At 39.1% G+C, this 15,976-nt stretch overlaps 1 protein-coding gene across 3 annotated transcripts in view; it reads right to left on the minus strand.

Annotated features, from left to right (window-relative positions):
- The window catches only part of MTR (5-methyltetrahydrofolate-homocysteine methyltransferase), a 149,633-nt gene that overhangs the window by 29,793 nt on the left and 103,864 nt on the right, over positions 1-15,976 (minus strand). For all 3 annotated transcript variants that reach the window (XM_069064488.1, XM_069064489.1, XM_069064487.1), the window contains exon 26: positions 8,453-8,534. In XM_069064488.1, the coding sequence (XP_068920589.1) occupies positions 8,453-8,534 (82 nt within the window). The remainder of the gene's footprint in view (positions 1-8,452; positions 8,535-15,976) is intronic.

The following is a 15,976-nucleotide window of genomic DNA, read 5'->3' on the forward strand; positions in this document are numbered from 1 at the left end:
TTATCTTCATTCTCTCTGTCTCAGTCTCTTTTCCCTATTGCTTTTAACCTTCCTTTAAAAAAAAAAATCCCTCATTTAACCCTGACATCCCCTCAAGCTATTAATCTACCTCTTTCCTCCCTTTCACCGCAAAACTCCTGGCAAGAATTATCTACATTTACTGCCTCCACTTCTCAACCACCCACTTACTTCTCAACCTGGCTTCCTGCCTTGAAACACAACTGAAACTATGCTCACTGAGTTTACCAACGTTCCCAGAAATCTCCTGGACCTTTCTTGGTCCACACTCTCTGTGGTCTCTGCAGCTTTTACTACAGACGACCACCCTTTCATCTTAGACACTCTCTTCTCTTTTGTGACCCATCAATCTAATTGCTCTGTTTCAATATGCTCTGCTTTATTATGACCTATCTTTTCTACCACCTTTAACTGAAGTGAGTCCTAAAGTTCTGTCCTGGGCCCTCCTCTGTTGTCTCTTTACCCCCTCTTCCTTGGTGGTTTCACCAGTACCATCTCTATATATATAATTCCAACATTTCCCAATCTACATAACAGCTCTCATCTCTTACCTCTCACACCTTCAACCATACGTCAGCAACTGCCTACTGGGCATTTCCTCCCAGATGCACCTCAAACTCAGTCCACTCAAACAGATGCATTATCTTTTTTTCTTAAATAGCATGATCTACTGTCATACTTTCCAATTTCTACTGAAGGTATCATTAGTCTATTGTCCCATTTGCTGAAAACCCTAACATCAGAGTCATCTCCTTTACTCTGGTCTCTCCCTAATCTCCCATGTCTGAACAACAGTCAAGTGTTACTGATACTACCTACACACACATACACACACACACACACACACACACACACACACACACACTCATTCACTCACTCTCTCTCTCTCTCTCTCTCCCCAAAAGTCACAGATAAGTGGCCAAAGGAAAGGATCTCACAGTTCTCAAAATAAGTACTTGATACTCCCTCCCTGACCTCAATACTCCATCTCCCAATCAGTGCATTTGTATAAGTCTTCGATCTTGTCTAGGTACACTCTCTCCTCATCTCCTCTTATAACATCCATCATTTTGGACAGCAATCTGGAATTACACTCAGAGAATTATTAAACTGTCTATACCCTGTGACCTGGCAATACGTCTACTAGGTCTATTTCCAAAGATTATTAAGGGAAAAAGGAAAAGAACCTATATGTTCTAAAGTGTTTATAGCAACTCTTTTTGTTGTAGCAAAGAAGTGGAAATTGCAGGGATGTCTATCAATTGGGGAACTGCTAAACAAGTTATGGTATACGCTTATGATGGGTACTTTACTGTGCTGTAAGAAATGATGAGCTCAATGATCTCAGAAACATGGAAAGACTTGCACAAAATAATGAAGAAGAAAATGAGTAGAACAAGAGAACACTGTATACAGTAGTAGTAATATTATTTTAAGAATAACTGAGCAAATAAGCTATTTTGTCTACTATGAATACCCAAATTAACTATAAAAGACATTTGAAGAAAGATAAGATCAGCATCCAGAGAAAGAAGTGATAAATATAAGTATATATAAAATCATTTTACATATACCTATTTGTGTCTGATTTTAGTCATCACTAGGGCAGGGGGAAAGGAAAATAAAAAAAAAAGAAATCTACACAATAGCTTCTTTTTTATATATATTTAAAAGGAACAGTAAGTTGTACATATTTGGAGTTTTATGTGCAATCTCTTTTTTTATTATACTATGTTATGGAAATGTTTGTTTTATTCCTTAAATTAAAAAAAAAAGTACCTGTCTTCCTTTAAGTCTTAACCTATTTGTAGCCTTCCCTTTCCCCACCAGTTGTCGTGGCTGTTGCCCTCCTCAATTTTCCTGGTACTACAATTACATGTATACTCACTATATTGCGCCAGTAGAATGTAAGTTCCCTGAGGGCAGAGGCTGTTTTGTTTTTGTGTTTGTATCTCCAGTGCCTAGACCCAATGACAGAGTGCATGAATATGTGCTGAATATGTTTATTGAACTGAACTGTATTACAAGACACAACATGGCAAGTGAATGGGTATCAAGGGCAAGGTAAAGTGGAGAGTGAAGAATGACTCCAAGGTTGCAAACAGAAAGTCTAGAAGGATGGTGATGCCCTTGACAGAAATAGATAAATTATGAAAACAGGGGAGTTTAGAGGTAAAAATAGTTAAGTTCTATTTTGTATATGTTGAGTCTGAGATGCACAGGAGACATAACCAACAGGCAGGTGGTGATGTAGGTCTGGAGCTCAGGGGAGAGGTGAGGGCTGGATATGTAGATCTCAGCACAATCTGACAGAAATGAAAGTTGAAACAACAAGAGATGAGGTCATTAAGAAGAATCTGGATACAGCACAGGGTCCAGACTAGAGCCCGGGGTGCACTAATGCATAGGGCATAGAACAGGAATTATGATCCCACAAAAGAAAATGAGTGAGAAGCTGTAAAAAAGGTAGGATTATCAGGAGAAAGCAGCGTCACGAAAACTCAGGGAGAAGAGAGATTATCCAGAAAGAATGCATGGTCAAGTGTCAAATGTTGCAGAGGTCAAGATCCCACGAGGACTGAAAAAAAAGACTATTGGATTCAGCAACTAAGAGATCAGTGGTAAACTTCAGAGAAAAGTTTCAATAAAGTAGTACCGTCAGAAGCCAGATGGCAAGGGACTAAGAGAGGAGATGAGGAAGTGCAGGCGAATATAAATGGCTTTGGGAGTGTGGTTGTGAAAGAGAGAGATTACAGAATACTAGCTGGAGCATTTAACAAGGTCAAGTGAAGATTTTTAAGGATGAGGGAAAACTTGGCATGTTTGTAGACAGCAGGGAAGGAGCAACTAGATACAGAGATTAAAGATCAGAGAGAGAAAATGATGAAGAGTCTTCGCTAGCCTCCATTAACTGGTTCCTACCAGGCATGGGATGCTCCATCTCCACTGAATGATGGGTTCCCCCTGAGTCCCAGCCCTCCACTCAGAAGTAACCAGTAGCCTCCTACTCATACCATCAGGACCACTAGACTCTTCCCAACAGTCTCTGGTTAGGAACACGGCTCCTCACAATGCCTAGATGAGCCAGTCACAAACTAGAATCCTTCTGCTAAGATGGTGGATCACTGGGCTCTCCACTGCACCTCTGGCCCTTCCATCCCCCAGCCACTGCAGCCTAAGGAGTCTCAGGATTAAGTCTTCTGACTTGCAGATAAAACCTGCTGTATGTGAGTTCTCCCCCTATTACAATGGGAGCTCCTTGAGAACAGGAACTATCTTTCTTTTCTCTTTGTATCTCTGGCATTTAGCAAAGTGCTTGGTACAAATTAAGAGCAGAATAAATGTCTTACTATTCCATTGTGTGAGAGGAGTTAGTGAGTAGTGACAGTGATGTAGTAATGAGATTATCATTGAAATATTTTTTAAAAACACAAAGAAGAGATGAGTTCAGAAGAGGACACAGATAAATAGGAAAAAGAATTGTAGTTTTTTTAAAACTTAAAGAAACCTTTTAGTTTCATGTACAATTCTCTCTTCTGGGCATTGAAACATCCGTATTTGTTAAACTCATAATAAAAGAAAAAATTTAAAGTAGGTTATTAAGAATTTAAATAATAAATTGTGCCTGTAATGAGTACAAAATCTTCTCCTTATAGATTGTGTAACAAAGAACAAAGAAGCCCACTAGCATGATACATAGCAAATTTTTGTTGTTTAGCTGTGGCATCTCCCTCCACCAAAGCAAACTGACAAACCAATCTATTTATTACCTACAGCCTTAAAAAGAGCTTGTTGAGGCACTGAGATATTAAGTGACTGATAGAGGGTCACAGGGCTAATCTGTGTCCAGAGACCTTCCTGACTGCAAGGCTAGCCCTAAGCCCTCTAAGCCACTCTACAAGGTCAAGACATACCTTAAGTCACTCATAATATGAGCTTAATGGCTGGGTTAAAATGAATGAATGAAAGGACTGTTTTAGAAGGTGTTCCCAAGACATGCAGGCAAAGGCAGGAAGAGGGTAGGACTGCTTTCCACTTGGACAGAAGTATGTATTCTACTTACTCATCAGAGTCAGAGTCAGAGGCCAGATTTTGAAGGCCTTCTAAATGCTCCTCTGTCCTGATGAGAGATGTACCTGTCTTCAAATGAAGCATTTCCTACAAATTCTCTGACTCTGGTAGCTATGTCATATAAGTAAGGATTTTACATCTGTGGACCACTGAGAATATCTATGTGGATGCTGGTGTCACAGGAACCTTAAGGCAAGGATGCTGGTGTCACAAGGAACCTATTAAAGGAATCTTTGCATAACAGAAAAAATAATGATCTGGGAGTCAGAAGCCCTGGATTTCAAAATTCACAACATTGTGAGACCAAGGACAAGTCATTTAACTTCACAGAACCACAGTTTCCACATTTGTAAAATGGGGTTAATATATATTGAACCAGGGGAAGGAGTCAAGATGGCAGAGTAGAAACAGGACTTCCACGGGGCTCCAGCTCCCATCTCCTCTAATTCGTGCAAAAGGTGACTCTTAACAAACCATGGAACTACAGAACCCACAAAATGATACAGAAAAGCTAACCTCCCACTGAGGACAGCACAGCAGGCCGGCAGGAAGGCCAACAGCACTCTAGAGCCAAGCCCAGTCCCACAGGAGCCAGAGGTTTTAGCCTCAGGGTGGTCACAACCAGCCGCCGCCTGGAAGGACTTTAGGTCATCAGCAGCTGTGGCGGTTTCCAGAATTATCAACCCATACATGTTAAGGACAAAGTGAAAGCTCAGTGCAGTGTGGACTTTGGGATCTAGTAGTCTGGGAGTGTGGTCGGTCTTTGCCGCTAGGGCGAGAAGCTGCTGAGGCACCATGGCCGTGCATCCGCTGCCACATGGCAGCTTCAGGTCCTGGCCTACAGAGTGTATGGGGACCAAGAGACCAGTCTGAGGTGTAGTGGCTCTTGCTTTAACCTGCTTGGATCTGGATTGAGCTCTAAGGTAGAGGTCCTCAGGTGTGCAACCAGCTTGCCAGAGCATGTGGAAGCTTCAGAGAGGGCACCCAACTAATACCTCCAGCAGCTGTGAAAACCCCAGCGTTTGGGACAAAGCTCCCCTATATGGTGGCAGAGTCCTACTGTGGCAAAAAGCCCAAAAGCCAAGTAATTGAGTGGCAACATGAGCAGGCAAAGGAAGCAAATCAAATAGAGCAACCCAACTTTACACTCCTATTTTGGGGGGAAAAAGGATCAAAGCATGGAACAGGAGGAAGACAGCAAAGTCAGAACTCCTGCACCAAAAGCTTCCAAGAAAAATATGAGCTAGTTACAAGCCATAGAGGAACTTAAGAAGGATTTTAAAAATCAAATAAGAGTAGTGCAGGAGAAATGAGAATGATGCAAGAAAATTATGAAATGAGAGTCAACAACCTGACTGAAGAAAATAACACCTTAAGAAATAGACTAACTCAAATAACAAAAGAGGCTCAAAAAGGCAATGAGGAGAAGAATACCTTAAAAAGTCGAATTTACCAGATGGAAAAAGAATTTCAAAAGCTCACATTGAAGAGAATCACTCCTTCAGAATTAGATTGGAGCAAATGGAAGCTAGTGACTTTATGAGAAATCAAGATACTATTGAACAGATCCAAACAAATGAAAAAATAGAAAGCAATGTGAAATACCTCATTGGGAAACCACTGACCTAGAAAACAGATTCAGGAGAGAGAATTTAAAAATTATTTGACTACCTGAAAGCCATGATCAAAAAAAGAACCTAGAAATCATCCTTCAAGAAATTCTCAAGGAAAACTACCCTGATGTTTTAGAACCAGAAGGCAAAATAGAGGTTGAAAAAATCCGCTGAACACCTCCTGAAAAAGATCCCCAAAAGAAAACTCCTAGAAATATTACAGCCAGGTTCCAGAATTCCCAGATTAAGTAGAGAATAGTACAAGCAGCCAGGAAGAAACAATTTGAATATTGTGGAAACACAATCAGGATAACACAGGATCTGGCAGCTTCTACACTAAGGGATCGAAGGGCTTGGAATATGATATTCTGGAGGCCAAAGGAGCTGGGATTAAAACCAAGAGTCACCTACCCAGCAAAACTGAGTATCATGTTTCAGGGGGAAATATGGTAATTCAGCGGAATAGAGGACTTTCAAGCATTCATGCTAAAAAAACCAGAGTTGAATAGAAAATTTGACATTCAGATACAAGAAACAAGAGAAGCATGAGAAGGTAAACAGGGAAAAGAAATCATAAGGAATTTATCAAAGTTGAACTATTTACATCCCTACATGGAAAAATGATCATTGTAACTTATGAAACTTTTATCAGTATGAGAATAGTTGAAGGGAATAGAAATGTGTGTGTGTATGTATGGATACATGGATATATAGATGTGTGTATATGTGTATGTGTATATATACATACATATATATGTACCAGTAAGGGTGTATGTCAAGGGAGGAAGGGAATGAATCTGGAATTCAAAGCTTTAAAATCAAATGTTTAAAAAAAATATATATACACACACACACACACACACACACACATATATACACACACTATTATTATTTTACATGTAACTGGGAAATAAGATATACAGGCACTGGGGCACAGAGATCCACCGTGCCCTACTGGAAAGTCAGAGGGAGTATGGGAGAAGATTGAGAGAGAGCAGATTGGAGGACAGGATTTCCAGTGGGTTCACTATTTTGGGGTGGTGCGTAGGGGGTAAAACGGGGAGAAAATATGTAACTCAAAATCTTGCAGAAATGAATGATGTAAACTAGAAGTTAATAAAGCATTTGATTAAAAAAATAAAAATAAACAAATAAATATTTAACCATGGGGTTTTTCTGAAGAAATCACTTAGCAAACCCTAGTGCTCATTCTAGAAATGATTAATTTTTGGCTTCAGCCCTCTATACCTAGTTCAGCACATCTGAATGCTCAAATTTTAATAGGAATAGGTAACATATATATGGTGCCTGGAAAAACCTTAAAGTGTTATATAAATGCAAGCTGTTATTACTTGTTATTATGGCCCTCAGGTCACTGTAGGAATGCTACCAGTGGTTTCAAATTTCTTATAAGCATGAATATAAACCTCATCTCCCATCTCTGAGCATTTCCAGTGGCTGTCTCCCATACTTAGAATGCTCTCGCTTTTCATCTCTACCTCCTGGCTTCTTCAAGTCCAAGATAAGATACCACCTTCTACAGAAAATTTTCTCTAATCCCTCTTAATTCTAGTATCTTCTCTCTGCTATTTCTAATATAAACGATATATAGTTTGAAGGGCAGCTATGTGGCAAGTACATAGAGCACCAGACACAAAGTCAGAAGGATCTGAGCTCAAATCCAGCCTTAGACATGTACTAGCTGTGTGACTCTGGGCAAGTCACTTAAGCTTATTTGCCTCAATTTCTCATTTGTAAAATAATCTGGAGGGAAATAGCAAACCACTCTAGTATCTTTTCCAAGAAAACCCTAGACAGAATCACAAAGAGATAAGACTAATCAACTACACAACAACAGCTTGGTTGTACACTGTTGTTTGCACGTTGTCTTCCCTATTAGATTTTAAGTTCCTTGAGAGTAAGGGCTATCTTCTGACTTTTCTGTATCTCAGATGCTTAGCACAGGGCCTGGCACATAGTAGGCATTTAGTAAATGCTTACTGACTAATATAGAGGAGGCTTTTATTTTTAAAGAATAAGTAAACAGAGGGACAGCTAGGTGGCGCAATGAATAGAGCACCGGCCCTGGAGTCAGGAGGACCTGAGTTCAAATCCAACCTCAGACACTTAACACAAAAACTAGCCATGTGACCTTGGGCAAGTCGCTTAACCCCAACTGCCCTCCAAAAAAAAGGGCCAAAAAAAAAAATAAGTAAACAGGCGCAGCTAGGTGGCACAGTGAATAGAGCACTGGCTCTGAAGTCAAGAGGATTGAGTTCAAATTTGACTTCAGACACTTGACGCTAAATAGCTGTGTGACCTTGGGCAAGTCACTTAACCCCAATTGCCCTGCCTTCCCCCCTAAAAAAAGTAGTAAACAAGATACCTTTCTCTTTTTTTTTTTTTTTTGAAGAAATGGTGGTCTATGGATGTGGAGCCCCAGATACATTATCAGGCCTAATTGGTCTGCTTTAGTCAGTTTTACTGAACTAATTTTTTTTCCCTTCTTTTGAACTCTTTGTTATAAGGAATGGCTCACTAGATGTGGAAAGGGTCAAGAAATTAATGGGAAATAAAGGTATTAAAATATAGCAATAATTTTTTTAAGTTAGCAGCAAAATTAAAAAACAAAGAAAAGGATTCTGGAAAACGTAAAAGTTAGTAACAAAACTGAAAAAACAAGGAACGGGTTCCTGAAAGAAAAACAACCTTTCTCTTATGGTATATTTGAGATTTAAATCCATACTCACCACCACCACACTCTTAGATGCATCCAGGACATGTATTACAGGAGCACTATACCTTGGTGCTATTTTGACTGCTGTGTGGGTTCTGAAAGGAAAAAGAGGGAACCGACATCCATCAGAACTGACAGTTCAGACGTCATCACTCACGTCCCACAATTAAGGATAACAGGTTCTTTTATAGGGCTTTCTGGAGAAGACTTTCAGCATGCTTAGAAATACCGAACTTCACACATAGAAAATAAAGAATGACTGCCCATTTTTTACAGATTGGGAAAATCAATTAATAAATATTTATTAAGCTCCTATTTTGAGGTTTATAAAGGTATGAGGGCCTCATAGAGGATGCTGGCAGCAAAAGTGAAGGGGTAATAAATCACTTCTGCTGCCTTTCAAATCCGTAGAGAGGGATAATGGCAAAACTTTTGCGAAAAGAGAGAATGCCTTTTTTTTTTTCTTTTTGGAGGCAGAGGGCAGGGTAATTGGGGTTAAACGATTTGCCCAAGGTCACACAGCTAGTAAGTGTTAAGTGTCTGAGGCTAAGATTTGAACTCAGGTCCTCCTGACTCCAGGGCCGGTGCTCTATTTATTGCGCCACCTAGCCTCCCCAAGAAATGCTTTTTTTTTTAATTAAAGAAAAAAAAAAGGGAGAAATGTTTGGTCACGAAAGGGAAATTAGTTGCACAGTAAATAAAAGTGTTGAAATTAGAGTCAGAAAGACCTGAGTTTGAATCCTGGCTTAAGTCATTTAACCTCTCTCAGTCTCAATTTCCTCATCTGTAAAATGGGAATCATGGCACCTGTACATTGCAGGACTGCTGTTAGGATCAAATAATATAACTGAGAGAATGTAAATATAAACTTTATAAAAATACAAACTTTAAAGTGTCATATAAATTCTAGCTAGACAAAACCCTCTTCTGATGAATACTACACATTAACCACAGTCAAATTAATGTTTTCTTTAACAAATAAACAAATCCCTTCGCAAAGGTAAGGGATTTTGGAAGCGGCAGAGAACGTACCATGTCAAATATAGCTGATGGGTTGTTTGGTTTGACTAAATTATTGTTTAAATTTTTGTCTTTTTCATTACTAACTTAAGCATAAAAAGATGAACATTTCAATGTATGATGAAGACCAGAAAGAGAAATGAATTGCTTTTTTTCCTCTCTTTTTAAATTCTTTGTTAAAATGAAAATGGGCTCATCACGCCCATGTTCCGGCTTAGACACAGGCAGCACAGTGGATAGAGCGATGGACAAAGGCCTGAGTTCAAATCCAGCTGCAGACACACCTTAATCATGTGACCCTAAGCAAGTCAGTCACTTACTGCTGTCTGCTCCAGTATCTTCAATTTCAAAATGGGGATAACAACACATTGTTGTAAAAATAAAATGAGAAAATTTCTGTTAAGAGCTTAGCACAGAGCCTAACACATGGTAGCCACTGTATGAATGCGATCTAGCTAGAAGAAACAGTCATAGCTGTATGCTACTCAGGGCCTGACAGAGGGGAGCAACTCAAGAAAGCAGTTCGGGATGTGTATTTTCTAGACACGGTCAATGAAGGAATTTTTTGTTTTGTTTTTGAATGTTTGTTACTAGGGTTTTATTTTTGTTTTGAATAGGGGGCAACAGGGAGAAGAAGACAAAATGTATTTTTGCTTACTGAATCAATTTTTATTTTACGTGTTTTACTAAAGAATCCCATAGGCATGAAAATACTCAAGGAAATGTTACTCTGACTCTATAGTGCCTTAAATTACCTGTGCCTCAGAGAGACAAGAAAGTTTTAGTTCAATTTAATCCAATTAATGAACACCCAACAAGGTGACAGTTAATATTAAGTGTTTGTACCCTGTCAAGCTCCACAACAAGGCTAGCAAGCTGGAAATGATGAATTCTATCGAAAAGAAAAAGACAATGTATTTTTTCCAAGGCAATTGGAGTTAAGTGACTTGCCCAAGGTGACCCAGTATCAGGTATCTGAACTCAAATCCTCCTGACCCCAAGGCTGGTGCTCTATTCACTGTGCCACTTAGCTGCCCCCTCCTCCCAAATTTTAAAATTAATGAAGGATTGAACTCAAAACAGTAAAACATACTTGTGATGCCAAAATCATTGCTAATTTAAGTTCATTGAAGTTTTTGTCTTTGCATTCTCAGGCTCAGTGCTTGGCTCACAATGGGCACTTACTAAATACTGACTGTACTCAAGTTGAATTTGGCATTTCCTCCTGGTTTCTCCAAAGGTGAATTGATGCTAATGTCTTTTTATCCAAACTTCCTTTTCCTTGTGTCATTCACTCTAGGAGAAGATTTCTCTCTCTGGAGCTCCCCCCACAAGAAAACCCAGAAAAAACCAACAAAACTATAAGAGATTCTCCACTTCCCTTCACAAACACCAAGATGGCTAAGCAAAGTTCTTGGAAATCAAGAATGATATTCAAACCCTCTCATATACACTGTTAACTTGGTTTGCTAATTTTCTACCTCTGCCCATTTAAGTTAATAGTATCAAACTAATGAGAGATATATTCAATGATTTTTTAAAAACACTTTGAAAAATGTCAAGTGAATCATTCCACCTATGTTCAATCCTAAAATTTTCAATTTCACCATGATCTATATACCATTGGATAGCCTCACACATTAAATGCCATCATAGGGGCCTCAATTCTTAATTCTCTCATTTCTTTTTTCTACTTCTATTAATGAGGTCTATCCAGAATCTACCACAATGCAATAAGCCTAGTTACCCTGGCAACCCCACAAATGTCCTAATTTAGAACGTCTCAGGGTTATAGTTCTCATTCAATTGTACTGCTTCAGGGCACTGGAAGTCTGTCTGTAAGGGCAGCTGGTTATTTTCTTCTGATGTATGCTTGCAAAGAAATAAAGATCTCCAGAGCCATTATCTGCTTAAACATACTGGATAAAAGCTAAGACCTGGGCCATGACCAAGGCCTTAAATAGTTTTGCAAGGAACATAATGAGAGGTGTTGGGGGCTATGTAAGGCATTTCATCCACTGAATGCTTAAAAAGTAGGACTACTTTGACTCCCTTCAACCCCAAAAGGACTGATGTGTAATACAGAATCAGCTTCCAAAGACCAAAGACTACAGGCTAAGGCTTCATTTTCAACACTTTAAAAGGGATCTAGAACTTAGGATCCAAAACTGACTGGCAAAACATGGATTATCTGTATTTTAAGAGCATTCAGGAACAAGCAATTCTCTCTCTTCAAAGACTACTATAACCCAATGGGGTGTGGGGGAAAAAGGGAGGGAACAGTGAGGAGGTTGGCCCAGGATGCACAGTAACAGCCTTTCATTCTCCTGACATTTTCAGGAAGGACAACAGGCAATGAGCAAAAGAGGATCAGCAAAGTCAGGGCTTACACATGATCAAAGACGCAGGGTATGAGAAGAAATGCCAAAAGGTCATCGAATCATGTCATCCTAGTGACTTCAGACAGAAACCAATCCTAGAAAGAGACTCTCAATCTGGAGTGAATCAGCAGTTGGTAGATGACTTATTCATACGGTTAATACTTCCATAACTTTCAATAGGTAAAGACTGCAAATAACCAATGTCACCTTAACCCTCATTACACTGAAATATTTCTTTCCTGTTCAGACAGCTTTAAAAAAAGTTCATCTGTTGGAACTTAGTTATTAAGGGCTGCTTTATTTGGTGCTGTTCTGAGAGGCGCGAGTAGTAGAAGCAATGATTTATTTCATGCTGTTTATATGACCTTGAGCTCTGAATTGTCTCACCACATACTGCTACATGTGATGTGGAACAGGGCTTACATTCAGCACACCTGATGCATTCCATTATCTCTATTTATTTAAATATTTATAGTATTTCAGCTCTGACGGTTAATTCATGAACTCTTTAAAAAGCTAACCTTATGTTAAACCTTATTAAGCCAATAAAGATTCATGCTACAAAGCTAGTACATTGTCTGACCAAAGGATGGCCATATCCCTGGAAAGTGATTCTATCACTCACCCTCAATCTCCACTCTGGAGTCTTCTTGGGGGGAAAAAATGACCTCGTGCTATAATGAGCTATAACATTTAAAACTGTTTAATCATGCAAGCATGGCAGCTAATGAATCAATTGTTTAGATCTAGTAAGTCTATTACTAATGAAGATGATGCATTCACTGGAGTGCTATGAACCAGAAAGCCAGTCTGGAAAGCAACTTGGGACATCCTCAAATTCACTAAACTGTGCATATCTTTTGACTCAATAATACCATAATTAGGCCTATACTCCAACAAGATCAAAGAAAGAAGAAAAGGTCCAATCCAATATGAACAAAAAATATTTATAATAATTCTTATTATAACAAAGAAGGGATGCTAAAGGGGTGCCAAATAACTGGAAAATGGCTGTACAAATTGTGGCATTTAGAATGATTAGAATGATTTAGAATGATAATTAGATTATTACTGAACTATAAGAAATAAAACTAAAAGGAGAGTTTCAGAGAAACCCAGGAAAACTTACATGAACTGATGCAGAGTCAGTAAGCAGAAATAGAACAAAAACCATAAAGAAAAACAACTGAAACACTTTAAAACTCTATTTAACACAACGATTCATTAGGACTTCAGAAGACAGAAGATGAGGCACATTAACTTTGTCCTGATAGACAGGTACATGATACAAAATGAGATATATGGGGGGGGAGGAGAGGGAGGCACTAGATCATGCTATCTCAGCCAGGATGGAAGTGTATGGGTCACTCAGGGGCCAGATATTAATACTGATTGGCACAGAAGCTTTAATCTGTTTTTCTGACCTGGGCCAATTTCCTTTTCCTTAGGCAGCCTGGTGGCCCACCACTCTGAGTTTACCATACTGGTACTGAACTTAATGCAGACACTCAACTGGCTTTAGTCTTACTGAAGTTAAGAACTCCTGAATTCAAGCCCTCCACCAGTCTTAGCCTCCCCCAAGAACAGGAATTATAGGTATTCACTACCATACATTTTTGAACCTGACAAATGCATAGATTTATTTTGCTTGACTATTCTTATTTGTTAGAAAGATGTTTTTTTTCTTTTTTTCATTGGGGAGAGGGTAAATTCGGCAGTGAGTCAGGCATTATCAATAATAATGCTCTAAAAGGAAGAAAAGAAAGAATAGAGAGTCACTGGAACTTTTTTAAATGCCCAAGAGAAAACTGAAGGAAATATAGATCAGCATCTTTTTAAAAAGCTATCATTTAACAGAGATTCACATTTTTCCACACAATCCTCCTTTCTGGTCTACTTTGCATATGAAAATGTCCATGTTTTGTGGTGTTTAAGTTCATAATTTTACAACAATTTTTAAATAAAATATTCAGATTATAGTGGTCTTAACATACAGTGGTATTTGTAATGGAACCAGGAGTTTTTTAATGGTACAAGACAGGAGTCATATTATCTTTTTATGTATGAAACACCAAACAAGTGGAGAGATGAAAAGGGATATATCACTCTAGGTCTGTCTGCCTTGTTTGCTATCACAAAGAACTGTGTGTACCACAAGAAAATAAAGAAAAAACCTACAGATAAACAGTTAGGCATCATTCACACAAAACCACCTCTCCTGAACATCATCACAATTCTAGGATTTACTGTGATCATGATTCACTGTTGACAACTCTTTCATGATACTCTCGCCTCTTTTGGCATCTGTGACACTATTCTCCTGGCTCTCCTACTTCTTCTATGAGCAATCCCATTTCCTAACCCTAGCTCATCTACTACTCTGTTTAGTTCTCTATCTCCTCCCACCTCCTCAATGTGAATATCCCTCCCCCTACCCAAGCTGGTTCCCTTTTCTTCTGTCTTTATATACACACTTGTGCTGGTGATACCATCCATTTAACTAGCACATCTATGCAGACTATTGCCACATCTATGGTCCTGTCCTTTATCCTGAGTCCAATCCTGCTATTTCCAAATACCAGAGACAGGGCATCTCTACTTGGACTGGTAACTCCAACTGGGCAAAACTAAACCCACCATCAACTTTCCTTTTCCCTAATTTCACCACTCCTTCTGACTTTCCAGTTTCTGTGAATGAGACAAGCACCGTCCCTTGTAATCAATCCGATGCCACCTGTCCGTTCCTTCTCCAAACACTCCCTAGCATGTGGCCTTTGTTCCCATTCCTATAATCAGAATCCTTGCTCAGGCTCATAACCCATTATATGGACTGGTACAGCAGCCTCTTAACTAGTTAGTCTCTATCTGCTCTTTCCAATTGATCCTAGGCACTGCTGCCAGACTCATTCTCCTCAAGCACATGACCCAATTCAATTCCCACTCAAAATCCTTTGGCTACTTCCTAATGCATAAAGAAATACAAATTACTTAGTATGGTATTCAAACTCCTCAAAGATGGAGTAGACTCCATATTTCTGGCATTAAATCCTACTCCTTCCTTATATGCCCACCATATTTTACACTGACCCCAGGCAGATTCACTGAATCATCCAGCATTCCTGAAACAAACCTGCATTTTCCTTCCTGCACACTTTTATTCATGCCTTTCCTACTGCCTAAAATGACTTTCTCCCCATCTCTGCTTATCAAAATCATACTAATTCTTCAAACTTCTACTCAAATGTGTCCTTTCCCCTGATCTCTTCAGTCAAAAATGATCTTTTTCTCTTTCCTCTCGCTCTTCTCTCCCTCCCAACCTCTGCCTCCCCCCTATATTCCTATACCACTCTGTGCTTCCCTTACTACCTGCCTTCTTTCTACATCATTGTGATTATTTGTGCGTGAGTCATATCTCCCCTACTAGCTTATGAACTCCTTGAGGGCAAGGACCATGTCCTATTCATCTCTGTAAGCATTCATACTACTTAGCACATTATGGTCGTATGGTATGGGCAACGAGAGCTGGGCATGGAGTCAAAAGACCTATATTCAAATTGTGGTTCTGCCACTTATTGCCTGTTTGACTAGGGGCAAGTCACTTAACTGCCCTTGGAAACAATTTCTTTATCTGTCAAACAAAAGTCGTTAGAAAACAGCAAAGGCTCTTAACCCAGGATCCATGAACTTGTGTAAGGGAAAAAAATACATCCCTGTTTTCACTAACCTGTAACTGAAATTTAGCATGTCCTTCAACTATTAATATTTTTTAAAAAACATTATTTAGAGAAAGTATAACCAAACTCCCAAATTGGGCCATGATACAAGAAAGGTTAAACCCCCCTGGACTAACTCAACATAGAGGTCCCTTCCAGCTCTAAATCTAAAATACTAATTAGGTGTTCAACAGAGGTTGAACTGAATTTTAATTTTAACAGAGTCAAGGACCCTAACACTCATCTTAGAGACTTATTAAGAACAAGGAGTCCCAGGAAAACAGAAAAACAGTTTTTCTTCAAGAACAGAGAGAAAACACAATCCAGAAATTCACGAGAGTTCTGAATGTTCTAGTTTCAAAGATAAGAAAGGGCAGTTCCTTATAAATACAGCTAACTAATCTATATACACTATAAGGAGAC

The sequence above is a fragment of the Petaurus breviceps genome, unplaced genomic scaffold, assembly GCF_028583685.1.
Source record: "Petaurus breviceps papuanus isolate PSGF00001 unplaced genomic scaffold, PetGlider_PUasm1.0 90633, whole genome shotgun sequence".
Taxonomy (NCBI): domain Eukaryota; kingdom Metazoa; phylum Chordata; class Mammalia; order Diprotodontia; family Petauridae; genus Petaurus; species Petaurus breviceps.